The sequence below is a fragment of the Carcharhinus amblyrhynchos genome, chromosome 2 (genome assembly GCF_965287045.1).
Source record: "Carcharhinus amblyrhynchos chromosome 2, sCarAmb.v2.hapA, whole genome shotgun sequence".
NCBI classification, from domain to species: Eukaryota; Metazoa; Chordata; class Chondrichthyes; order Carcharhiniformes; family Carcharhinidae; genus Carcharhinus; species Carcharhinus amblyrhynchos.
In genome coordinates, this window is record NC_137325.1 from 144,628,968 (window position 1) to 144,656,531 (window position 27,564).

The 27,564-nt window shown below is 43.7% G+C and overlaps 1 protein-coding gene across 2 annotated transcripts in view; it reads left to right on the plus strand.

Moving 5' to 3' along the window:
• The window catches only part of LOC145361759 (speriolin-like protein), a 114,711-nt gene extending 89,728 nt beyond the window's left edge, over nt 1–24,983 (plus strand). The window contains exons 6-7 of one of the 2 annotated variants that reach the window (XM_080217725.1): nt 23,376–23,680; nt 24,913–24,983. In XM_080217725.1, the coding sequence (XP_080073851.1) occupies nt 23,376–23,680; nt 24,913 (306 nt within the window). In that variant the 3' untranslated portion in view covers nt 24,914–24,983. Of the gene's footprint in view, nt 1–23,375; nt 23,707–24,912 lie in introns of those variants that run through there. The other variant, XM_080217717.1, reaches the window with a different exon arrangement.
• Nucleotides 24,984–27,564: the final 2,581 nt, after the last annotated feature.

A 27,564-nucleotide genomic window follows, 5' to 3' on the forward strand; every position in this document is an offset into this window, starting at 1 on the left:
ATCTGGACCGTATTTGAAGCTACGCTACTAACCTTTCTCATACCCCCTACTCCTTTTATTACTGGGACATCCTCAACATTTTCCCGCGCCCGTACCTTCTCTTTTATTTTAGATTTTGTAATTTCTCCCACCCCTGCATCCTCCCCCCCTCTAATTAGTTTAAAGCCCTATCTACAGTCCTAGTTATACAATTCGCCAGGACTCTGGTCCCAGCACGGTTCAGACTAAGTCCATCCCATCTGCCCCAATACTGGTGCCAATGCCCCATAAATTCAAACCCATTCCTCCCACACCAATCCCTGAGCCACCCACTCATCTCTTTAATCCTATTTACCCTGTGCCAATTTTCACGTGGTTCAGGTAGTAATCCAGAGATAACCACCTTGTCGGTTCTGCTTTTTAATTTGGTTCCCAGATTATCATACTCCTTCTGCAGATCCTTAGTTCCCATTTTGCCTATGTCATTGGCACCCACATGTACCACAACGTCTGGAGTCTCACCCTCCCACTCCAGGTTCCTCCGCAGCTCAGATGAGACATCTTGGACCCGAGCACCAGGCAGACAACATACCCTTCTGTATTCTTTATCATTGTCACAAAGGACTGTGTCTATGCCCCTAACTACACAATCCCCAATTACCACTACATTCCTCTTTACTTTTTCCTCTTTGTCCTGTGTCTGCACCACTGTACCTTGGGCAGTTTGCTCATCAACCTTACAGCCCTCGTTCTTGTTCACACTGGGAGCGAGAACCTCAAACCTGTTATGCAGATACAGGGGCTGAGGCCTTTGGGTCCCCCCCTCCTTCCTCCCCGCTCCCCCCCTCCCCTCCTTCCTCCCCGCTCCCCCCCTCCCCTCCTTCCTCCCCGCTCCCCCCCTCCCCTCCTTCCTCCCACCATTACTCCCCTCAGCAGCACCTTCTTGTTCCTGAACCTCAGAGTTAGCCAGTCTAGGGGGTGTGAATCTCTCTTGTACCCCATTATCCAGGTTACACTCCCTCTCCCTGATGAGCCTCAGTGTCTGAAGCTCAGTTCAGTTTGTTTATTTTGAGCTGGAGCTCTTCAAGCAACCAGCACTTAGTGCAGACATGGTCATTGGGAAGGACCTTGGGGTCCACCAGCTCCACATCATACAGAAACAGCACATCACATGCCCCTCCATCCCAGTCTCCTCGTGATTTCTAAACACAGCCAAGAATTTAAACTTACCCTGCCCTTTTCTCCAAAGCCCTGTGATCCAAAGCCCTTACAGCTCACTCTGCTTCCCTCTCACTCTGCTGCCCATTCCTGACACTGCCCGCTGTCTACAGCAATCTTTCAGGGTACAAGTCTTCTTCTTGTGATGGTTGATCTCTTCGAGTTATCGCTGTCAAACAAAGGACTGCAGTGCCTTTTATCCACAATTCTCCCCTTGCTTCTGGAAGATTCTCTGTCATCCAGCCAACTATTTAACCAGAAACTGATCACATGGCTTGAACATCCAATGAAATTACTTTCAAATGATGCCATGATGCTTAGTTCATTTGACATGTATACATGATAGCCATAAAAATCAGAGTCACATTGTCTCAGTTAATGTAAACAGCTTCCCTTTTCTGGGCCAACACAGGAAGCTTCAGATCACAACTCCCAGACCTAATTCTCTTTACAACTTGCATCTGGTTTTAATGTACAAGTTGACCAAAATTCCCAGCATATTAGCTGTCAGCCAGAAATACCATTTTAAAGCCACTATTGCCATTATTGTTGTTAAATTATTATTGTAGCCATTCTTTTTCTGTCCACAATGGGTATAAAAGAAGGGGGAATGGATCAAAGAAGTAGAGTAATTGCCATCTGCTGGAGCTAACAGCTCTCAACGCTCTTGGTAGAGCATCGCTGGCTCTCATAGCTTCATCTAAGTTTTAGAAAAAGCACCATCTAGATAACAAAGGTCCCAAAGCAGAAAAAAGTCCCAGACAGAAGAATCAACAGAGAAGGCCCAGAATATTCCAGAAGACACAAAAACAGGTTATAATTTACAGAGTGACTAAATTCTATTTTAGTTAATGAATGTGAGTTATAATTATTTGAATAGCATACCTGTTTTAGAATCTTGTTTTATTTGAGAATGGTTAATAGTTAGGAAGGATTTATTCGGTTTGTTCATAGTTTATTTAACTTGTTCACTGTTTGTTAGATAAATAAATTGTTATGTGTTTATTTTAGAAAGAGTGTCAGGGATTTATTTCATATTTAACCACTAGAAGTTGCTGAAGAGCAATTAACACCTCTTCACACACACTTTTTACAGATAAGATGAGATACTCCTCTTTGGGTGTTTTGGTGATAGATCTCAGAGGCAGGATCAACTTCTGCTACATAACAAATTGGGGGCTGGGTCTGGGATTTGAACAGTCCAAGATCTTTAAATAAACCTTAAGTGAGAACTGGAAAATCTGTTCAATTCAGTGGCTTGTTGCTGAAATCAAAAGTGGGGAAATGGCTCTTAGTGTTTACGCTTAGAGGTTCTGGAGGTTGAAGATGCTCTCCAAATTTGCCAAGAAAGTTTAGAAAGACAGAAAAATATGACATTTGTAAAATTAGCAAACAGGCTGATTCTCCCATTGCAATGTGCACATTTTCTGGCGCGTTGGATTGGGAGATGCATGTGTCAGCCATTTCATGGGATTTGCACATGCCTTCCCAACGCACACGCATCTCCCACAGCCAGAGAGTAGGTGCAATCGAGACCATGCTGGAAATCAGTGGGAAGACAAGGTAAGTGATTTAAATCTATTTTTAATCTATTTTAAATGTCATTATTGGGCCTGGGACTGAATTCTCTGGGCCCGATAGCTTCTCCCAACTCGCCAGGAGTGTTTCACTCCAGTGGGGTTCAGAATAGCTCCCCACTTGCAGGGAACTAGCGGGAGACCCCGCTGGCGTGAAGGGGAGCAATCAGGACCCCCTAGGGAGTCGGGTGGCGGGGAGGGTGGTGCCCCCCTGGACATGGGCACCCTGACAGTGCCAGCCTGTGCCCCCGGGACTGCCCAAGGGGCAGAGTGTGCATGCTCTGGGGGTACCTTGGCACTGCCGACTGGGCATTAGGCCTAGTGGGCATGAGCAAGGTCTATTCTGGGAAGGGCCTAGGGGCGATTGGTGGGGGTGGGGAGGTCCCACTGCCACTCTGTAGGTAGGATCAGTGGGGCTGGAGGGAAGCTAGCAATTAGGGCAGACTTGTGGTGGGGGGAGGAATCGTCGCTGCTGGGGTAGATCGGGGCTGGCTCAGGATTGCTTGTGTAAGCACGATTGGGCAATGAGAGTGTCGCGTGGGGCAGCTGTGTGGTGGCCCCAGGCTGGCCAGCAATTGAACTGGCCAGCAAATTGCAGTCTGACAGTTTGGGGCCACTGCGCATGCGCTGAGGACTGGAATTGTCAGATTTTGGTGTGAATAGGCCCTGAGTTTTTGATGATATTCATGATTGTGACTTCTGCATTGCACAGAGTGTGGGTGACTTGAGTCTGAACTCCCATTGAAAAAAAACTGCAAATTGCACCATTTTTCCCACTAATTCAGCACTTCGAATTTTTTTGGGAGAATTGGGTCCACTAAATTGGGTTTAACCAGTGGTAATGAGAAAGCTGAAATTGTAATGGCAGTTAGCCAAGCATTTAGGTATATCAGAGAAACAGTGAAGATAGAAAAAATTAAATTGCACATGAAACAATTGGAGTTAGAAAGTGAACTTAAAAGGTTGGGGTTCAGAGAGCGAAGAAAGGGAACGATTGTTCAAGTTGGAAAAAATGAAGTTGGAACTTGAAGCAAAAAGACTTCAAATGACAGGAGTCAAGCTAAAAGTGATAATGAGCAAATTCAACATAGTCAACTGCCTGGGAGGGATATATACAAATATGTCCAAACATTACCAAAATTTGATGAAAAAGATGCAGAAGCCTTTTTTATTTCCATTGAGAAATTGGCTACACAGATGAACTGGCCAGAGAAGCTGTGAGTAATGTTAATTCAGACCAAAATGGAAGGCAGGGCTATTGAGGTGTTTGTAGGGCTGTCAGAGGAAGTGTCAAGAAACAAGAAGTAAAATGGGCTATTTTGAATGTCGATGAATTTCTACCAGAAGCATATAGACAACGGTTCAGAAATGTAAGAAAGGAACCAGGTCAGATTTATATCGAGTTTGAAAGAATTAAACAGAGCGACTTTGATAGATGGGTGAAAGGATTAAAGATAGAAAAGATACATGAGGCTCTTAGAGATATTATTCTGCTGGAGGAGTTTAAAAACTCACTTCCAGAAGTGATAAGAATTCATGTTGAAGAACAAAAAGTCCAAACATCAAGAAGAGCTGCAGAGATGGCAGATGAATAAACATTAGTGCATCAATGACTTTATTAGTTACATGGATAAGATGGGTATAGAGAAATATGGGTCAAATATGGGCAATTGGGACTAGTTTAGACATTTAAAAAAAGGGTGGCATGGACAAATTGCACCTGTTTCCATGCTGTAAACCTCTATGACACTAATTGAAATCTAGCTTCCACAGCAATTTCATTCCATGAGGGATAGAAATTGGGAAAGAGGGAGATCCTTCAATGAAAAACAAAAAGTAGAACACGCTGGGAAAGTTTGTGAAAAAAAATCCAAGAGGGTGGAAAAGAGATGAAAGACATCAGGTTTTTTTCATAAGAACATAAGAACATAAGAACATAAGAAATAGGAGCAGGAGTAGGCCATCTAGCCCTTCGAGCCTGCCCCGCCATTCAATAAGATCATGGCTGATCTGTCGTGGCTCAGTTCCACTTTCCCGCCCTCTCCCCATAACCCTTAATCCCTTCTCTTATCAAAAACCCATCAACCCGCTTCTTAAAAATATTTAGCGAGGCAGCCTCCACCACTTCAATGGGCAGAGAAAGACACAAAGTCACATTGCTTATGGCTTAAGAAATGACTGGGAAAAAGGATATGGTAAAAGAGACTCAACCAGTTAGATTAGTTAAGGCAGTGAAGGAAATCTCAAGAGAAGTCGAGAAGCTGAAGGAAAGTGCACAGCCTAGGCACAGGCTAGATAGTATGATAGTGCCCGATTTTTTCAAAGGCTTAGCCTGTGTGGGTAAGATTTACTCAGGTAGAACAGGGGGAGTAGGTAAAGAGCTTAAAATATTGAGAGATACGGGTGCTAATCTGTCTCTAATTGTAAGAAATATAAATATTTGCACTCTTTCTGAAAAAGTAGTAATCAGTGGAATAGATGGCAAGAGGAGTAGTGTTCCCCTGTGTAACGTAAGGCTAGAAAGTCCAATCATGACTGGGGAAATGATAGTGGGAGTAATGGAAAACCTGGCTATTTCAGAAGTACAGTTTATTTTTGGAAGCTATATAGCCAGATCACAGGTGGCAGTGATGCCCATTGTAGTGGAACAACCAAAAGAAAATCAGGGAACTGAGGAGTTAAAAGAAAAATACTCTGGAATTTTTCTGGACTGTGAGGTGACAAGATCCTCAACCGTAAGTTAAAACAGGAAGGGAGAACAAAAGGAAAAGATGAAGGAGTTGAGGTCCACTTAGCTGACGCTCTGTTTGATGTGATGGTAAAGGAAAAACCTAAACAGCTAGAGGATCAGGCAGAGGTGTTTAGTTCTGAAAGATTAATGGAGTTACAGCAGAAAGATGAGACAATAAAGGATTTATATCATAAAGCCTACTCAGTAAAGGAATCAGAATACTATTACCTTAAGGATAAAATTTTAAGGCAGAAATGAAGACCTTGGCAGGTTAGTGCAGGTGAGAAATGGGTGGAAGTTCACCAGATTGTGCTGCCGGTAGAGACAGGAAATATTGTGGGTAGCACACAAGTTACCTGTGGAGGTCATCTTGAAGTGAGGAAGACTCAAGTTAAGATACAGAAGCATTTTTATTGGCCTGGATTACATAAAGATGTAGTTGAATTTTACCGTACCTTCGCATGTGTCAGATGGTAGGAAAGCCGCAAGCAGTGATATAACCAGCGACTTTGATGCCAATTTCTGCATTTGAAGAATCTTTTACATGAGTTATAATTGATTGTGTAGGTCCCCTCCCTAAAACCAAAAGTGGGAACCGGTATTAGCTCACCATAATGGATGTGTCCACCAGGTTTCTGGAGGCAATTCCATTATGGAATGTCAAGGCAAAATGGGATGTGGAGGACTTGCTCGCTTTCCTTATCCATTATGGATTATATAAGGAGATTCAATCAGACGAAGGGTCCAATTTTACTGTCAAATTATTATTTAAGGAGGTCAAGAATAGTTTAGGCATCAGACACTTTACACCGGGTCTGTATCATCCTGAATCCTAGGGCGCATTGGAAAGATGGCATCAGACCCAAAAGACCATGTTAAGGGCTTATTGCCAGGATTACCCAAATGATTGGGATAAAGGTATCCCATTTATATTATATAGATGCTTCAAATGAATCAACTCAGTTTACTCCGTTTGAATGGAGTGGAAAATAAGAGGGCCTTTAAAATTAATTAATTAAGAAAAAGTTGGTATATCAAAGTCAGAGATCTCACAGCTGGATTATGTATCTGAGGTGAGAGAAAGATTAAACAGAATAGATGAATTATTGGGACAACATTTGAAGGTGACACACCACTTAATGAAGCAAGAAGCAGATGAGAAATCTAAAATTTGAACGTTTGCCCCTGGGAATAAAGTATTGGTGCTATTACCTGTGGTAGGAGATCACTTCAAAGGAAGGGTAAGTGATCCCTATCAGATTGAGAAGTTAAATCTGGTGAATTATCTGGTAAAGATGCCAGATAAGAAAAGAATGTTTAGAGTATGCCATGTGACCATGCTAAAACAGTACTATAGTAAAAAGTCTGACAACACCAGGTTTTAGTCCAACCTATTTATTTGATAATATACTCACAAGCTTTCGGGATTAGTCCCTTCGTCAGGTGAATGGAGAGTTCTGGCCTCAGACAGAGCAAATAAAGCACAGACAGTTTAGAGATTACTGATTAGAATGCGAATCCTTACACCTAACCTGCTGTTCAAGACCTGAAGTGGCTGATAATGTGAGTGGAAGGAGCACATTATCAGCCACTTCAGGTCTTGAACAGCAGGTTAGGTGTAAGGATTCGCATTCTAATCAGTAATCTCTAAACTGTCTGTGCTTTATATGCTCTGTCTGAGGCCAGAACTCTCCATTCACCTGACGAAGGGACTAACCCCGAAAGCTTGTGAGTATATTATCAAATAAATAGGTTGGACTAAAACCTGGTGTTGTCAGACTTTTTACTGTGTTTACTCCAGTCCAACGCCGGCATACCCACATCAAAACAGTACTATGACAGGGAAAGGGAATTGGACAAACAGGTATTAGTTACTGCCCCTCAGAGTGAGTAATCAAATCCAGATGATTTGGATTTTGATGTGCCTCAGAATACAATGCATAATGAAGAAGTCCTTAAAGAATGGGATAAGACAGTGAACTATCTATCCCAGGAACAGAGAACTGAATTGAAAGACTTGTTACAATGCTATGAGGATCTATGTTGAAATAGAACGAGGGGGACTGATGCCATAGTACATGAGGTTGATGTAGGGAATTATGTTCTATAAAATGACACCCCCATCAGCTTCATCGTCTCAAAGCAGCCCATATTCAGAAGGATGTAGAAGCGATGCTACAAGAAGACATCATAGAACTGAGTCAAAGCAAGTGGAGTTCACTGGTCATGTTGGCTCCCAAAGCTGATAATCTAAGCAGAATCATTGAGTGCTATCGGAAGTGCTATTGGTCAGCACTGTGATGAAATCTAACTCAAACCCAATTCCAAGATTGGTGGATTGTATGGAAAAAGTAGTACAAGCCAACACAAAGTTGGACTTACTTCGGGGTTACTGCAAGTACCTTTGTCAGAGAGAGCAAAAGAAGTTTGTAACCCTAAATAGGCTGTATCAATTTAAAGCAATGCCCTTTGAGATGAAAAACACACCAGCTACTTTTCAAAGGCTTATGAACAGAGTTGTTGCAGGAATCACTAATTGTGCTGTCTACATGGGTGATTTAGTGATCTTTAGTTATTTGTAGAAAGATCACATGGAGCATTTGGAAGAGCTCTTAGAGAGACTACAGAAAGCAAAGTTGGTCATAAACTTGGCAAAAAAAGAATTTGCAAAGGCGGAAGTGACATTCTTCGGGCACAACATTGGATACGGATAGATGACACAGATTTGTGAAGACAAAGGCCATTGAGGAATTTCCAAAACCATTCTTGAAGAAGTGCTGTGATTTTTGGGACTGAGTGGATTCTACAGGAAATGTGCACCAAACTTTAGTAGCATAATGACATTGATGGACTTGTTAAAAAAGAACACAAAATCTCGGTGGACAGAACAATGCCAGGAGGCATTTGAGAATTTAAAGAAGTTTTAACCACTTCACCCATTTTGGCCATGCCAAATTTTTTGAAACACTTCAAAGTCATCATTGACACAAGTGACGTAGGTGCTGGAGCTGTGTTGTTACAGGAGGATGATTGTGGAATTGAAAGGCCAATCAGTTATTTTTCAGAAAAATTCAATATCCTGCAGCATTAACATTCAATATTAATGCTGCAGTTTTATAAGACCCTGGTCAGACCTCACTTGGAGTACTGTGCTCAGTTCTGGTTGCCTCATTACAGGAGGGATGTGGAAGCTATTGCAAGAGTGCAGAGGAGATTTACAAGGATGTTGCCTGGATTGGGTGGCATGCTTTATGGGGATAGGTTAAGGGAGCTCAGTCTTTTCTCTTTGGAGAGAAGGATGAGAGGTGACCTGATAGAGGTGTATAAGATGTTGAGAGGTATTGATTGGGTGGATTCTCAGAGGCTTTTTCCTAGGGCTGAAATGGTTGCCACGAGAGGACACAGGTTTAAGGTGCAGGGGAGTAGGTACAGAGGAGATGTCAGGGGTAACTTTTTCACTCAGAGGGTGGTGGTGGAGGCAAATTTGATAGGGTCTTTTAAGAGACTTCTGGATGAGTACATGGGACTTAATAGGATTGAGGGTTATAGATAAGCCTAGTAGGTAGTGATATGATTGGTGCAACTTGTGGGCGGAAGGGCCTGTTTGCGCTGTAGTTTTTCTATGTTCTATCCACCAGAAAAAATATTCAACCATTGAAAAAAAGTTATTGAGTTTGGTAATAGCCTTACAACATTTTAATGTTTATGTTGTAAACAGTACAGAGACAATTGTGTATGTTAATCACAATCCTTTGACATTTCTGGAAAGATTTAAGGACAAGAACACCAGATAATTTCATTGGAGTCTCATGTTACAAGCATTAATTCACAAATTGGACATGTTGCGGGTCATGAAAATCTTATCATGTATGCTTTGTGACAAGTTTAGAAGAAAATGTTTATATAAGATAGAAATGGTAGTGTTTAGTGTTATTTATAAATAGTACAAAATGTGGAATTCTAAATTAACGAACTGGATCTATTCGCAGCCACTTTTTCATGATGATCGTTCATTTTTTTTAAGCAGGAGGTGTAGTGAAGTTGATTAGAGTAATTATAGATTGAGAGGTAGGAAGTTAGAATTCAGTCTTTGTAAGAACGGTAACATTGTAAAATGCTCAGGGGAAAGCATTACATGATCCCTTTAAAAGATGTTGTCTTTTTTGTGTTTCGAAATTTAAAAAAAATGCAAGTACATAGCGAGCCCAAACTGAAACATTAGTATTGAAAAGCCAAGCAGCCTTACCAAGACAACAAGGTCTTGAATTTAGCCAATCAATTTGAATCAGACACTAAAATCCTATTAAATTTAAATCTGATGGTTTTGACAAACCAGGACCAATCCTATTGTGGGAAATATTGATATGTCATCACGGATATAAAAGAAGGGGGCAAGGGATAACAAAGTAGAGCAACTGTCACCTGCTAGACCTAACATCTCTCAGCTCTCAACTCTCTCTAGAGAGAGGAAAATTGCTGGCTCTCATAGCTTCATCTGTGAATTAGAGGAAGCACCATCTAGATAGCAAAGGTACTAAAGAAGAAAGAAGTTCAAGACAGAAGAATCAACAGAGAAGGCCCAGAATTCCAGAAGACACAAAAACTGGTTGTAATTTAGAGAGTGACTAAATTTTATATTTGCTAATGAGTAGGAATTATGTTCATTTGAACAGCATACCAGTAGAATCTTGTTTTATTCGGAAATAGTTAATAGAATGGATTTATTTGGTTTGTTCATAGTTTATTTAATTTGTTCATTGTTAGATAAATAGTTACATGTTGATTTTAGAGAAAGTGTCAGGGATTTATTTGTATTCAACCACTAGAAGTTGCTGCAGAGCCCGTCACAGCACTTCACACACACTTTTTACAGATTATAAGGCGAGGCAATTAACCCCTCTGAGTGTTTTGGTGTTAAATTTCAGAGGGGGGAATCAACGTCCACTTTATAACAATATATTGTGAACAGTTGTGATCCTAGCACCAATTCCTCCAGTACCCTACTAGTCACTGCCTGCAAATCAAAACAAGACCCATTTATGCCAACACTTCCATCTGCTAACCAGCTTTCTACCCCTCAAGATACTAACCACAATCCAGTGAGTTTTAACTTTACAATAGTAATAGCTATGTAAGACCTTGTCAAAAATCTTCTAAAAGTCTAAATAAACCACATCCACCAGTTCTCCTCGGTCAGCTCTACTCATTACCATCCTCAAAGAATTCCAGTACATTTGTCCCTTTGTAAATCCATGCTGACTTTGTCTGATTATCCCATTGTTTTCCCAATGTTGATCTATGAAATCCTTGATTATAGACTCTTGCAACTTCCCCAGTACTGATATCAGGCTTATTAGTCTGTAGTTCTCTGTTTTCTCTCTACCATCTGTTTTGATTCATGGGCTTACATTAGTTATCCTCCAATCTATAGGAACCAGTCCAGAGTCCAAAGTATTTTGGAAAATGACCACCAATGGATCTAATTTCAATGCCACTTCTTTAAGTACTTTGGGAAGAAGATTATCAGACCCTAAAGATTTATCCATCTTCATCCCATCAATTTCCCCCAAACCATTTCTCTGATATCCTTTAGCTTCTCACTAAAACTTGTTTCTCTCAGAACTTCTTGTATATTATTCATGTCTTCTTATGTGAAGACAGAAGCAAAGTATGAATTTAGTTCCTTAACTATTCCTTTGTTCTCCATTCTGAATTTCTCTTTTTCTGAATGCAAGGGACCAATCTTTTACTCTTTACATATCAATAGAAACTTTAGTCAGTTTTTATGTTCCCAACTAGCTCACTCATACTTTGTTTTCCCCTTCTTAATCAATCCCTTGGTTCTCCTTTGCAGAATTTTAAACTGCTCCTAATTCTCAGGTCTATTGCTTTTTCTTGCCACTCTTGCGCCAAACAGGAATAAACAACTTCTGGAGTTCACCTATTCATTCCTTAATTGTCTGCCCACTGTCTGTTTGTTCAGTAATGTTTCCCAGTCCATTGTAACATCATCATTACCTTTACCTTTATTGAGATTCAGGACCCTGCTGTCAGAATCAATCATGTCACTATCCACCTTGAGAAAGAATTCTATCATATAATGGTCACTCATCCCCAAGGGTTCTCTCACAGAGAGATTGCCAACTAATCCTTTCTCATTATACAACACCTAGTCCAATATGGCCTGTTCCCTTGATGGTTCCTCAATGTATTGTTCCAAAAAACCATCCTGTACGGACTCCAGAAATTCCATCTCTATTGTCATCTCCGGAGATGAGGGGGTTGGACTATGAAGAGAGACTAAATAGACTGGGTCTGTACTCGTTGGAGTTTAGAAGGATGAGGGGGGATCTTATAGAGACGTATAAGATAATGAAAGGGTTGGATAGGGTAGCGGTAGAGAGATTCTTCCCGCTTAGAAAGGGTAGCAGGACTAGAGGGCACAGCCTCAAGATAAGGGGGGGGGGGGCAGTTTAGATTGGAGTTGAGGAGGAACTTCTTCACTCAAAGGGTGGTGACTCTCTGGAATTCTCTGCCTGTTGAAGTGGCGGAGGCTACCTCGCTAAATATATTTAAGTCACGGGTAGATAGGTTTTTGACAGACAAGGGAATTAAGGATTGTGGGGAGAGAGCGGGAAAGTGGAACTGATCCACTTCAGATCAGCTGTGATCTAATTGAACGGCGGTGCAGGCTTGAAGGGCTAGATGGCCTACTCCTGCTCTTATTTCTTATGTTCTGTGACTAATTTTACTCTCCCAATCCATATGCAGATTAAAGTCACCCATAATCACAGATGTTCTTTTACATCACTGATTTCCTGTCTAATGCTATCCCCCACATTACACTATAGTTTGGTGGTCTGTGTACTACCCCCACAAATGTTTTTGCTCCTTGGTATTACTTAACTTGACCCACACAGATTCCATGTTGTCTGTGCTAATATTTTTGTTCTATGTTGTATCAATATCTTATTTAATCAACAATGCAACTCCACCACCCTTTTCCTTTCTAAGCTCGGAATAGCCCTCAATGTTTAGTTCCCATTCTTGGTCACCTTGGAGCCAACTATTTCATACCCCTTTACATCTATCTGCACAATTAATTCATTCATTTTGTTTCAAATGCTCCTATCATTCAGGTAGAAAACCTTAAGGTGAGCCCTTTGAATGTTTTTTGTTTTGTTCCTACTATTTTTTGTTCTGTTCTTATCTGACTCTGGCCCTTCATTTCTGCACCTATCACTTTTCTTATTGTCTTTTCCTCTTGTTCTTGATTCCCCTGCTTTGAATCCTTACATTGGTTCCCATCCACCTGCCATGTTAATTTAAGTTCTGCCCAACTACTTTAACAAGTAACCCCCCCTCCAAGGACATCAGTCTCCCAGGTGGTATTGAAGCAGCAGCGGGGCTGCAGAAGGAATTGGACAGACTGGGAGAGTGGGCAAAGAAGTGGCAGATGGAATATAATGTGGAAAAGTGAGGTTATGCACTTTGGAAGGAGGAATGGAGGCATAGATTATTTTCTACTTGGGGAAATGCTTAGGAAATCAGAAGCACAAAGGGACTTGGGAGCCCTTGTTCAAGATTTCCTTAAGGTTAATGTACAGTTTGAGTCAGCAGTTAGGAAGGCAAATGCAATGTTAATATTCTTGTCATGAGGATTAGAATACAAGAGCAAGGACTTCTAAGGCTGTATAAGGCTCTGGTCAGACCCGATTTGGAATATTGTGAGCAGTTTCCTTTGACAGGATACCACATGGTAGATTGTTGCATAAAGTTAAATCTCACGGGATTGAGGGTGAGGTTTCTAAATGGATACAAAATTGCCTACTTGAAAGAAGCCAGAGGGTGGTTGTAGAGAGTTGTTTTTTAAACTGGAGGCCGGTGACCAGCGGTGTGCCTCAGGGATCAATGCTGGGCCCACTGTTATTTGTCATTTATATTAATGATTTGGATGAGAATATAGGAGGCATGGTTACTAAGTTTGCAGATGACACCAAGATTGGTGGCATGGCAGACAGTGAGGAAGGTTATCTCCAATTGCAGCAGGATCTTGATCAATTGGGCCAGTGGGCTGATGAATGGCAGATGGAGTTTAATTTAGACAAATGCGAAGTAATGAATTTTGGTAGGTTGTACAAGGGCAGGACTTAGTCAGTTAATGATAGGGCATTGGGGAGAATCACAGAACAAAGAGATCTAGGGGTACATATTAATAGCTCCTTGAAAATGGAGTCACAGATGGACAGAGTGATGAAGAAGGCATTCAGCATGCTTGGTTTCATCGGTCAGAACATTGAATATAGGGGTTGGGATGTCTTGTTAAAATTGTACAAGACATTGGTAAGGCCACACTTGGAGTATTGTGTACATCTCTGGTCAGCCTGTTATCGAAAGGATATTATTAAACTAGAAAGAGTGCAGAGAAGATTTACTAGGATGCTACCAGGACTTGATGAATTCAGTTATAAAGAGAGGCTGAATAGACTGGCTTTTTTTTTCTCTGGAGCGTAGAAGGTAGAAGGATCTTATAGAGATCTATAAAATAATGAGGGGCATAGACAAGGTAGATAGTCAATATATTTTCCCAAAGGTAGGGGAGTCTGAAACTAGAGGGCATAGGTTTAAGGTGAGAGGGTAGAGATACAAAAGTGTCCAGAGGGGCAATTTTTTCACAGAAAGGGTGATGAATGTCTGAAACAAGCTGCTAGAGATAGTAGTAGAGGTGGGTACAATCTTACCTTTTAAAAAGCATTTAGATAGTTACATGGGTACGATGGATATGGAGGGATATGGGCCAAATGAGAGCAATTGGGATTAGTTTGAGGGTTTTAAAAAAAGAGGACGGCGTGGACAAGTTGGGCCGAAGAGTCTGTTTCCATGCTGTAAACCTCTATGACAATCTATGATTATGACTAACCAGTCCCAATGCCCCAGAATTCTGAAATTCTCCCCCTCACACCATCTTTTCAGCCACATGTTCATCCTACATAGCCTTCTGTTTCTCCTTTAACTACTTTGGGGCACAGGAAATATTCCTGATGTAATTACCTTCGCGGTCTTTTCAGCTTGCTTTCCAGCACTCTATTCTGCTCTTAGGACCTCATCCCTTGTTGTACCATGACCACTGGCCGTTCACTTTCAGCACCTTATTGACCTTTTAACGAGACTACTGAATTTACAAAAAGAAAAAAGGGAAAGACCTGTCAATTCAATTCAATTTCCACTTAGCTGCAAATTCCCAACAGCTCCACATTCACTCTGGCTGTAGTCTTACCCTGGAGGAGATCTCTCCTACAGTTGTTGCCCAAGCACACTAACTCTTTTTGCTCTTACGCTCTGTGCCCCTCTATAATTCTATTAATAAAACTCAGGATACTGTAAGTTTTATTAACCACCCTCTCAACCTATCCTACTACCTTCAATGACTTAATACACCCAGGTCCCTCTGTTCAGGCACCCACTTTAGAGTTGTATCCCCCATTTCATATTGTCTTTCCAAGTACTTCCTACCAAATTAATCACTGTCCATTTCATGCCTGCCAATCTGGTGGCTCCAAATTTCAGTGAATCTCTGGAATTCTCTGCCCATTGAAGTGGTGGAGGCTACCTTGTGAATATGTTTAAGTCATGGGTAGATAGATTTCTGATCGATAAGGGAATTAAGGGTTATGGGGAGCAAGCGGGTAAGTGGAATTGATCCACTTCAGATCAGCCATGATCTTATTGAATGGTGGGCAGGCTCAAGGGGCTAGATGGCCTACTCCTACTCCTATTTCTTATGTTCTCATGTTTTTATTTGCCACTGACGTATCTATGCCCTTTTGAAGTTCTACACTACTCCTCATAGTTCACAATGCTTCCAAGTTTTGAAGTATTTGCAATTCCTACGATATCTTTGTGGTTCATGAAGGACACTGAATGTTGGCTGAAATGCACTAATTAGTGTATAAAATTTTGCCTATGGATGGGCAAAATCTAGATGGATTTTTATAACAATTGAATATGGTTCCATTGTCATCGTTAGACTTCTAATTCCAGATTTTTATTAAATTCAAATTTCACATTTGCCGTGGCGGATTCAAACCAAGATCCCGAGAGCATTACTCTGGGTCTCTGGATTACTAGTCCAGTGACAATATTGCTACAACATTGCCTGCTTGTCTGCTTCTTCTGTGTTGACCATTGGGTGAAACTGGCTTTGCCTTGGTCCATTCTTATCTGACCAGTCATAGTTAGAAAATCAGTTGTAATGGCTTCACTTCCTCCTTGCATACTGGCACTGTGAGGCAGCAGTGCTAATTACTGTGCCACTATGTCATCTTACCTGCCCTGGAACTGGTTTCAATTACCTATGATGTGGAAATGCTGGTGTTGGACTGGGGTAAAACAGAAAGAAATCTCCCAACACCAGCTTAAAGTCCAACAAATTTATTTGTAGCAAACACCCCAAGGTTTTGGAACACGTTGCTTCTTTGTCAGGTGGGTGGGAGTTCTGATCACAAACAGGGCACAAAGACACAAACTCAATTTACATGCATAATGACTAGAATGTAAATCTTTACTGCTAATCAATTCTTAAAGGTACAGACAATATGAATGGAGAGAGCTTTCAGCACAGGTTAAAAAGATGTGTATTGTTTCCAGACAGGAAAGTTAGTAAGATTTTACAAGTCCAGGCAAGTTGTGGGGGGTTACAGATAGTGTGACATGAACCCACCCGCCATTCAAAAAGATCATGGCTGATCTTTTCGCGGACTCAGCTCCACTTACCCACCCGCTCACCATAACCCTTAATTCCTTTACTGTTCAAAAATTAATCTATCCTCAACTTAAAAACACTCAATGAGATAGCCTCAACTGCTTCTCTGGGCAAGGAATTCCGGATTCACAACCCTTTGTGTGAAGAAGATCCTCCTCAACTCAGTCCCAAATTTGCTTCCCCCTTATTTTGAGGCCATGCCCCCTAGTTCTAGTTTTACCTGCTAGTGGAAACAACTTCCCTGCTTCTATCTTATCTATTCCCTTCATAATCTTATATGTTTCTATAAGACCTCTCATTCTTCTGAATTCCAATGAGTATAGCCCCAGTCTACTCAACCTCTTCTCATAAGCCAACCCTCTCAACTCTGGAATCAACCTAATGATCTCTTCTGCACCCCCTCCAATACCAGTATATCCTTTCTCAAGTATTTCTGTTGTGCCTCCAAATAACCCCCCAAAACTCCTGCCATTGTTGTTACATAAGAACATAAGTATTGGAGCAGGAGTAGGCCATCTGGCCCTTCGAGCCTGCCCCGCCATTCAATAAGATCATGGCTGATCTGTCGTGGCTCAGTTCCACATTCCCACCCTCTCCCCATAACCCTTAATCCCCTCGCTTATCAAAAACCCATCAACCCGCATCTTAAAAATATTTAGCGAGGTAGCCTCCACCACTTCAACGGGCAGAGAATTCCAGAGATTCACCACCCTTTGAGTGAAGAAGTTCTTCCTCAACTCCGTTCTAAACTGCCCCCCCTTTATCTTGAGGCTGTGTCCCCTAGTCCTACTGTCCTTTCTGAGCGGGAAGAGTCTCTCCACCTCTATCCTATCCATCCCATTCATCATCATATACGTCTCAATGAGATCTCCCCTCTTTCTTCCAAACTCTAACGAGTACAAGTCTAGTTTATTCAGCCTCTCCTCATAGTTCAACCCCCTCAACTCCGGCATCAGCCTAGTAAACCTCCTCTGCACTCCCTCCAAGGCCAAAATATCCTTGTGTAAGTACGGCGCCCAAAACTGCACACAGTACTCCAGCTGCGGCCTCACCAACGCCCTATATAGCCGCAGCAAGACCTCCCTACTTTTATATTCAATCCCCCTCGCGATGAAGGCCAGCATCCCATTCGCCTTCCTGACCACCTGCTGCACCTGCAAGCTGGGTTTTTGCGACTCATACACAAGGACCCTGAGGTTCCTCTGCACCGTCGCCTGCTGCAGTTTTTCTCCACGTAAGTAATAATCCTTCCTACCATTATTCCTACCAAAGTGGACCACCTCGCACTTGCCAACATTAAATTCCATTTGCCAGTTCCTGGCCCATTCGCCCAGCCTGCCTAGATCCTTCTGCAGACTCTCCACACCCTCCGCGCAATTTGCCGTTCCACCAATCTTGGTGTCATCAACAAATTTCGACACCATACACTCGGTTCCCTCCTCCAGATCATCTATATAAATGGTAAATAGCTGAGGCCCCAGCACCGACCCCTGAGGCACTCCACTAGTCACCAACCGCCTATCCGAATAGCACCCATTGACCCCCACTCTCTGCCTCCTATTTGACAACCAATCCTCCATCCACGCTAACACCCTACCCCCAACTCCATGTCCCCTGACCTTCTGCAATAACCTCTTGTGAGGTACCTTGTCAAACGCCTTCTGAAAATCAAGAAAGACCACATCCACCGGCTCTCCTCTATCCACCGCCCTAGACACATCCTCATAGAACTCCAGTAAATTTGTTACACACGACTTCCCCTTATCGAAACCGTGCTGCATCTGCTCTATCAAGCAATTCCTCTCAAGATGCCTCGCTATTTCCTCCTTGATGACGGATTCTAACATTTTACCTACAACAGACGTTAAACTAACCGGCCTATAATTCCCCGCCTTTTGCCTGGCACCCTTCTTAAACAACGGCGTAACATTAGCCGCTTTCCAATCTTCCGGCCCTTCCCCGGAATCCAGCGACGTCTGGAAAATAACCACCAAGGCATCCGCTATCACCTCCGCCATTTCTTTCAGAAATGTTCCACTGTCTTTCCTGCAAGACTCCTTTTCTAATCGACTCTGGCCGTCTTCCCCCTCATGCCTTTGTAGTTACCTTTATGTAATTGTAATTATTACATCTGATTCTAGCTTCTCCCTCTAATACTGCAGAGTAAATTCTATCATATTGTGGTCACTGCTTCCTAAGATTTCGTTCACCTTAAGTTCCCTAATCAAGTCTGCCTCATTACACTTCACCAAATCCAGAATTGCCTGTTTCCTAGTAGGCTGTGTCACAAGCTGCTCCAAAAAAAACTCTTAGACATTCTACAATTTCCTTTTCTTGGGATCCACTACCTACCTGATTTTCCCAGTCCACCTGCATATTGAAGTCGCCCATGATTATTGTAATATTGCCTTTTATTAAATATACCATTTCTATTTCCTGATTTATTTTCTGTCCCACATCCTGACTACTGTTCAGGGGCATGTGCATAACTCCCATTAGGGTCTTTTTACCTTTGCAATTCCTCAACTCTACCCACAGAGGTTCTATGCCCCCTAGATCGAGTTTATCGAGGAAGTGGTGAAGGTGATTGATGAGGGTAGAGCATTGGATGTTGAGTACATGGACTTCACTAAGGCCTTTGACAAGGTCCCTCATGGCACACTGGTGCAGAAGGTGAAGTTGCATGGGATCAGAGGTGAGCTGGCAAAGTGGATACAAAACTGGCTTGGTCAAAGAAGACAGAGGGTAGCAGTGGAAGGGTGCATTTCTGAATGGAGAGCTGTGACAAGTGGTGTTCATGATGTGGACATCCCGGCGTTGGACTGGGACGTTGGAGTGAGTGTACTATCAAATAAATCGGTTGGACTTAAACCTGGTGTTGTCAGACTTTATACAAGTGGTGTTCCTCAGGGATCAATGCTGGGACCTTTGCTGTTTGTAATATATGGAAATGATTTAGAGGAAAATGTAACTGGATTGATTAGTAAGTTTGCGGATGACACAAAGGTCCGCAATTTGTGGATAGCGATGAGGAGCCTCAAAGGATACAGCAGGATATAGATCAGTTGGAGACTTGGGCAGAGAAATGGCAGGTGGAGCTTAATCCGGACAAATGTGAGGTAATGCATTTTGGAAGGTCTAATACAGATAGGAAATACACAGTAAATGGCAGAACCCTTAGGAGTATTGATAGGCAAAGGGAAGTATCTGGGTGTACAGGTACACAGGTCACTGAAAGTGGCAATGCAGATCGATAAGGTAGTCAAGAACACATTTGGCATGCTTGCCTTCATCGGCTGAGATATTCAGTTTAAAAATTGTCAAGTCATATCGAAGCTTTATAGAACCATAGTGAGGCCGCACTTGGAATATAAGGCCTGATTTTACCAACAATTTGAGCCTATTTTTGGGCGCGAAATTGTGATAAGTCGGGTGTGAGGCCTTTATCGCGATCTGCACCTGAGTCTGTGCAGATCGCCGCTTTACTAAGACCTACAAGTGCATTCATTTAAATTGAATTAATGAACTGCTGGCCTAACTCAATCAGCATTTCCCCCTTTACCACTGCATTTACCAATCTGGAACCGTGCCTTTAGGGACCTGCTGAATAAAAGTCTGAGTCGGGTGTTCCAGACTCTGACAAGGGCGTTCAGTGTTTCCAAGGGTTCTCTGACTCAGATCGGTGGTGGGGTTGGGGGGGGGCGGTGGGGGCAGATGGATCTCCGGTGGGGAGGGAAGCAGATGGGCAGATGGACCTCCAGTGGCGGGGTAGGGGGGGGGGGGGGGGCGGTGGGGGGAGGCAGATGGACCTCCAGTGGGGTGGGGGGGTGCAGAAGGATCCCCAGTGGTGGGGAGTGGGGGGTTGCAGATGGATCTCTGGTGGGGGTGCGGGGGGTGGCAGATAGATCTCTAGTTGGTGTACAAAGACACAACTCAATTTACATGAATAATGATTGGAATGTGAATCTTTACAGCTAATCAAATCTTAAAGGTACAGGCAGTGTGAGTGGAGAGAGCATTAAGCACAGGTTAAAGGATGTGTATTGTTTCCAGACAGGAAAGTTAGTGAGATTTTGCAAGTCCAGGTAAGTTGTGGGGGTTACAGATAGTGTGACATGAGCCCAAGATCCTGGTTGAGGCCATCCTCGTGTGTGCAGGTGTGTGTGTGTCCCTTACCCACCCCCACCCCACACTACCCACACACATCACTGCCTCCCTTATCCACCCCCCCCACTGCCCAGACCGATCGCCACCCCTGCCCCCTCCCCCCGCCCACCTACCAATCGCCCGCAGAGTGGCAGCGGATCCCCCTACCCCCCACCATCTTTGTGTCATCCGCAAACTTTTGTTACCCTACACTCAGTCCCTTCCTCCAGATCATCTATGTATATGATAAACAGTTGAGGCCCCAGCACCGATCCCTGCAGCAGTCTACTTTAGCCAACACCTCCCTCATCCCTTTGTAGTCTCCTTTGTATAATTACAAGACACTGATATTGGATTTTACCTTCTCACGCTCCATCTGTATTTTAAATTCAACCATACTGTGGTCGCTTCTTCCGAGAGGATCCCTAACTGTAAGATCATTAATTATCCCTGTCTCATTATACAGGACCAGATCTAGGATAGCTTATTCCTTGGTAGGTTCCATTACATAGTCTTCAAGGAAACTATCGTGGATACATTCTATGAACTCCTCATGGTTGCCTTAACCGACCTGGTTTGACCAGTTGACGTATAGATTAATATCCCCCGTGATAGTTGCTCTGTCATTTTTGCATGCAGTTATTTCTTTGTTTATTTCTTGCCCCATGATGATACAACTATAGACTATGCCTATCAGTGACTTTTTCTCCTTACTATTTCTAATTTCCACCCAAATGGATTCAACCTTTTTTTCCATAGAACCTATATCATCTCTCAGTACCGCCCTGATGTCATCCTTAATTTTATAGCTACGTCACCTCCCTTACCCTCCAGTCGATCCCTCCGAACAGTCTGATATCCCTGGATATTTAACTCCCAGTCGTGACCATCCCGCAACCATGCCTCTGTAATGGCCACCAAATCATGCTCATTCGTAATGACTTGTGCTGTCAATTCATTTACGTTGTTTTGAATGCTTCGAGCATTCAGATAAAATGCCCTTATGCTAGTTTTTGTATCTTTTTTTGAATTCTAAGACCTCCATTAATAATACCTCCTAAGTTCACCTTCCTTGTAACTTTTACCCTGATTTTTGATGTAGTTGGAACCTTCTCCCCACACTTTGTCCTTGCTCCTTGCTTCTCAGACTCCTTACATAGATTCCCATCCCCCTGGCATATTAGTTTAAACCCTCCCCAGTTGCTTCAGCAAACACTCCCCCTCAGACATCAGTCCCAGTCCTGCCCAAGTGCAACCCATCCAATTTGTACAAGTCCCACCTCCCCCAGAACCGGTCCCAATGCCCCATGAATCTGAAATCCTCCCCGACTCCATCTCTTCAGCCACGTATTTATCCAATATATCCTGTCATTTCTACTCTGGCTAGCACGTGGCACCAGTAGTAATCCTGAGATCACTAACTTTGAGGCCCGATTTCTTAACTTTCTTCCTAGCTCCCTGTATTCTGCTTTTAGGACCTCATCCCTTTTTGTTTTACCTACGTCGATCATATCAACGTGTCCTACAACCACTGGCTGTTCGCCCTCCCCCTTCTGAATGTCCAGCAGCTGTTCTGAGACACCCTTGACTCTAGCATCAGGGAGGCAACATACCATCCTGAAGTCTCGTTTGCAGCCAGAGAATCCCCTATAACTATTGCGCTGGCACACTTTTTACCCATCTTCTCTGTAGCAGAACCAACTGTGGAGCAACAAGTTTGGCTGCTGCTGCTTTTCCTAGAGAGATCATTCTCTTAACATTATCCAAAACCGTGTATCTGTTTTACAGGGGAATGGCCACAGGAGATTCCTGCACTACCTGACATATCTCTCTTACACTGTCTGGTGGTCACCCATTCCCTTCCTGTGAAGTCTGAGCTTGCGGTGTGACCACCTCTCTATACGTGCTATCCACGATGCTCCCTGATTTGTGGATACTCCACAGTGTCTCCGGCCGCCGCTCCAGCTGTGCAACTTGAGCTTCCAGGAGTTGTAGCTGGAAACACTTCCTGCAACACACTGACCCAGGGGACTGGAACTGTCTCCAACCTATCACATGAAGCACAAGGTGCAAACCACAGCTTGGAGCTCTCCTATCATGTCTTACCCCTTTAAATTAAACTTTTGAAAGATGTTTTATTTCAGATTATATACAATTTTCTCGGGCCCTTCTTTCTTGCTCCGTGTTACTACCAGATATAACCTTTTCAAAATATAAACCACAGAAATTACACAGAAACAGTATTGAAATGTACAACAGCAACAACTACAATGCCAAGAGCAAAAAGAAAAAAATACTTACTTACCAATCAGCACTCTCCCTTCTAGCTTCTGCTGCCTGTTTCTCCTAACTCCCTGTGCTCATCCGACTCCAAAAGCACTCCTCTCAGTCAAAGAGCATTCCCTGTGTTCATCCAACTCCAAAAGCACTCCTCTCAGTCAAAGAGCAATCCCTGTGTTCACGCAACTTCAAAAACATTCCTCTCAGTCAAAGAGCAATCCCTGTGTTCACCCAACTCCAAAAGCACTCCTTTCAGTCAGACAGCACTCACTGTGCAGTCAGAGCAGCACTTTGAGGCTTCTGTTTTTATAGGCACAACTTACAAAGCCCTGGAACTGGTTTTAGCTGGCTGCACAAACAACCAGCCAAGTTCAGTTGAGAGCTGACTCAGCTGATTTCTGTTGCAGGAATGCACTAAAGTGCAGCTTTTAACTCCCCAAATAAGAAATAATTTAGCTCGCCCTGAAAGCAAGTTTAATGACTACCTAATAACTTACCACTCCCTGTTTTCACCCAACTCCAAAAGCACTCCTCTCAGTCAGGCAGCACTCACCATGCAGTTTCAGGGATTTTCAAAGTAACTGCACTGCAGTGTTAATGTAAGCCGACTTGTGACATTAAGAAATAAACTTTAATTTTATCATAAAGGAAGTTCTCATGAAAGTCTACATTTTTTCTCCAGGTTGCAGGAGCATCTGGGCAAAGTGCTGAGATGAATGCCCGAAACACTGAGATAATGAACAATCTGAGAAACTTTGGTTACTGCCCCGTCAACCATTCCACATTTGCTGAATTCATAGTAAATACCTATGGAATCCTGAAGGAAAAGCCACAGTGTCAAACAGCACTAGAAAATTACAATAATCTGGAATATCTCAAAAAAGTGGTGACTGAGAACACTCCACCACCTTTATTGAGGGACATGATGGTACTATTGACCTGTCTGTCGAACTTATCAATGGCTGATGGGAAACCAATGTTTATTTGGTAGGTGTCCTCAGCAGGGAAGAAAACTACCACACATTAGTTCTTTCAATAAACTCACAATAAACAGGAAGTAGTCTTTCTTTATGTTGGGATTGATAGATAATTGATAGAATTGATCTTAAATTGAGATAAGTGATGAAATTCATTTTTTTAATTCAGTATGGTTGAGAGTGAGAGACATAGTGGGCGTTTCTCCTATTCTGACCCGCTTATTTTCTGGTGGGACATGTTGGGAGATGCATGTGTCCCCAGCAAATGTTTACAACCTGTGCGCATCTCCCAACCGGAAGAAAATGGCATCGCTGGGCTACACTGAAAATTGACCTACCACTAATTTGCATCACGTACCATACTTTATTGGGATCAACACAGCAATCTCTGCCCACATTAGTATCTCCCACCTCTTTGGCATGGCAGCGTTGAACTGGCAGGAGGAGGTAAGCACTGTGAGCGGAGTGCAGGGGATGTTGCAGCCAGGCCCTGGAGATGCTTGGTGGGCTTCCTCCTGGCTGTCATCAGATGCTGGCCAGTGGACCTGTGATATTTGGGTGGGGATGGTGGAGGAGGGGGGAAGGGAGGACTTCTGTTTCTCAGAGCTCTTGGGGACGGGACGCTGAAGGAGTGTTGCTCAGCTTTCTCCTTGAGGGCATTGCTGTAGCTCTGTGGGGGAGGAGCTCTTAAAGAGTGCTCCTCGGCCTTCCCCTTGGGGCCACTGTACAGTGGCATTGTCTTGCAGCAGGTTGTGGTCAGGCACTGCGCTAAGTGCTGGGATTCCAGGGAGCAGTGGGGGGGGGGGTGGTGGTTTGTGGGGCAGGTGGGAAGGGATTCGAATGCACCATGTGCTGACTGAAGCCTAACAAGGTCAAGGTCAAGGTCAAGCAGTTGGCTGTCCAGGCTGTGGTTCAGACATGGACTGCATGGAATCTGCTGTCACTGGACACCCATCTGGTGATGATTTGCAATCTGTCCCTGCCCTGTGACACATATAGCAATGGCTTAAGGGTGTGCATTGCCCATTGCTGCACATCGACCTGCATGACCTGTGTCAGCGTTTGTCATGTTGGGAATTTCACACAACCTAATCAGATCACACATGGCACCATGGATTGTGTGGTGTTGCCAGCACCCACAAGTGGAGGTACTGACCCAGGTGAGGGATTGGGGTGGTGCTGGGTCTATGCAGCCAATGGTAATAATGTCATTCTTTGCTTTTTCCGTGCCCTGCTGTTCAGATGGATATTGGACTGATAGATTTGGAGCTGGCCATTATGGAGGCAGATGAGGAGGAGGAGGAGGTGGCTCAGGAGGTGGAGGGCATGGGGAGACCACCGCAGGAGCAGCCAATACAGTCCCTCAGGAAAGAGGACAGGGGGCTGCTGCTGAGGGCCATAAGGTGGGTAAGCAGTCTCCCGAAAGATTGCACAGAAGGCAGAGGATGCAGAGGGCAAGGAGGTGTAGGCTCCAGAATTCACTTGAGGCCCTCTCAGAGGCGATGTGCTGTCACCGGCTGTAGCTCTCCAAGAGTACGATGCGGCATCCATGTAAGCAAAGTCACCAACCCCACATGGGAGGCCGAGATAGTGCTGGCAAGTATCAACTCCCTGCACAAGACAACGGCCATTCAGTGCTGCAAGAGGATGAATGTTCTCCTCTGTCCTGCCATGGTAAGTCATTCTACTTGACAGTCTCCATGCATCCATCAAACATCCACAGGGAGCTCAATCACTGCCACCTGAAGGGACACCTGTCTCCAAAACACTTACTCATCTCCGATGTGGGTCGTCTCCTTATCACCTCAATGCTGCCACTCACCAACCACACATGCCAGGCATCCTTACCATCTGCCCTGACATATGGCCTGTTTACATTTTCTCCATTTCTTCATTCCTTCCCATGCAGGTTAAACTGATCCCAGACAAGAGAAGGGATGCTCGAGTTTAGAGTCCTTTCTCAGTTTGAGGAGAGAGGTCTCCAGCTTGGCAGGGGGAAGAGGGCCTGCACCAAGGGCGAAATGGGTGCCAAAAAACTAAGTGAGAACCAAGATTATTATCATCTATCACACCAACCTTACATGAGTCCTGTCTCTTCCCCACTTATGCCCTCTCAAAGCAGTAATAACAGCTGCCTTTCTTTGCAAATACATGAGGGGAGCAGTCCCAGTGCCTCTGTAGCTTGGCACAGGAATCCATCCGATAGACCAGCTCAGATATTAAAGCTGAAGAAGCATCAGCTATCACCTACACCTTCCACCAGCACAAAGGCACACACCTTGGTGGGACTCAGTATTAGAGAGGCATTGGAGTCACACAATCTGATGAGCATGTCACTTTCTGATTCACAGCAGGCAGAGGCATGAATATCTGAGGAAGCAGGCAGTTGGAGGACTGCAAGATGCCAGGACTCTGCTGAAACCCAGTCAGAAGATGCACCTCTGGAGTCAGTCATGCCTCAATTGCTGGAGCTACAAGTTCAAAATCGGGAACATCAGCAGAGTATGTTAGCTGCACTCCTTGGATTGAAAGGCTGATTGGATGAGGCCCAATGCCTGTTGAGGAGATTGTGTCGGCTCTCTAAGGCAGGCAGGTTAACCGTGTGAGCTTGGAGGACTCTGCAGAGACCTTAATGCGAGACCTCTGTGCAGTACTGGTGGAGGGCATGCATGATGTGCATTTAGTGGTGTGGATGTGGACTCTATAGCGTAGAGCATGAACTCCATGATGCAGGGTATGACCTCCATTGTGCAGGCATTTGTGGGGCAGCTAAAAGTACCAGCAGAGGGCAGCAGAGCTTCTTCACTTCAGCTGTCCCTCTATCCCAAGGAGGAAGCCAGGAGTCTTTGAGCACTCATTGCAAGAAGAAACTGGTGCATAGCTGAGGGCTTCCCACCCAGGAGACTTTGGGAGTGTCCAACACATCTGACCCCACTCTTCCTGTGACCAGCTCCACAGGCTGAGGAGGGTGGCACATCACACAGCAACACCCTGAAAACAGGCCCTCCCGGTCTTGGTCCTCTAGAGAATGCCAGCTAAAGTGATCATAGTGTGGCAGATTGAGAAGGCCTCCCTTTCTGCTTTGGATTCTGGAGATACACTAAGACATAGTGGTATGCTTTGAAAGATAAAGAAGGTCTTGTTGCACAACGTGGGAGCATGTGCTAAGCACTTGTAGATAGGATCACCTGTATAAGTTAGCAATGACCTTGGTAAATGAAATATACCTCACTCATTGCAAACCCTGTACAACTCCCTGCTTCTGTAACATTTCCTCATGTAGTACCGCTGAGACAACTGTATGCTAATACATGTGACAATCATAAATCAAATCAAATCTATTGGATTTCTTATTCTTTTCATTTTATCACTATGTCTTAACACTAAGTGCACCAATCCCCACCATTCCTTCCAACCCCAGTCAAGCCCATTGCCCTTCCGACCCTTTCCTTGTCTATCCATTCTTCGCCCCACTCCCTTCAAGTCAAGTCTCCTAGTCATTTCAACATTCCCACCCCTATTTATACTTAGAGCTTTGGCTCTGAAATTATCCTGAAATTGTTGTACTGTTGCCTGCGCAGTCTGACTTGGAATCAGAGGAGCCAAAGCGTATTGTGATATAAGGTAGGTAAACATACTGCAAAGTCATGAGTGAAGTGCCGTTTGTCAGGCGTATTTCCTTTGTATCCAATTGTGAATGATGCTGTTCTAATTAGATGCCAGCTTCAGATCCAGTGTGGGGGTATGATTCCAGCGTGCTGTCTTCATAATGAGCATAATTTATATTCAATTTTATTCAAATCCAGTTCCTGATATGGCACAGAAGGAAATATGCACTGTCATTGAAGCCTGGGGCAGATGATCACAACCTATTTTCATGTATTTACAGATATT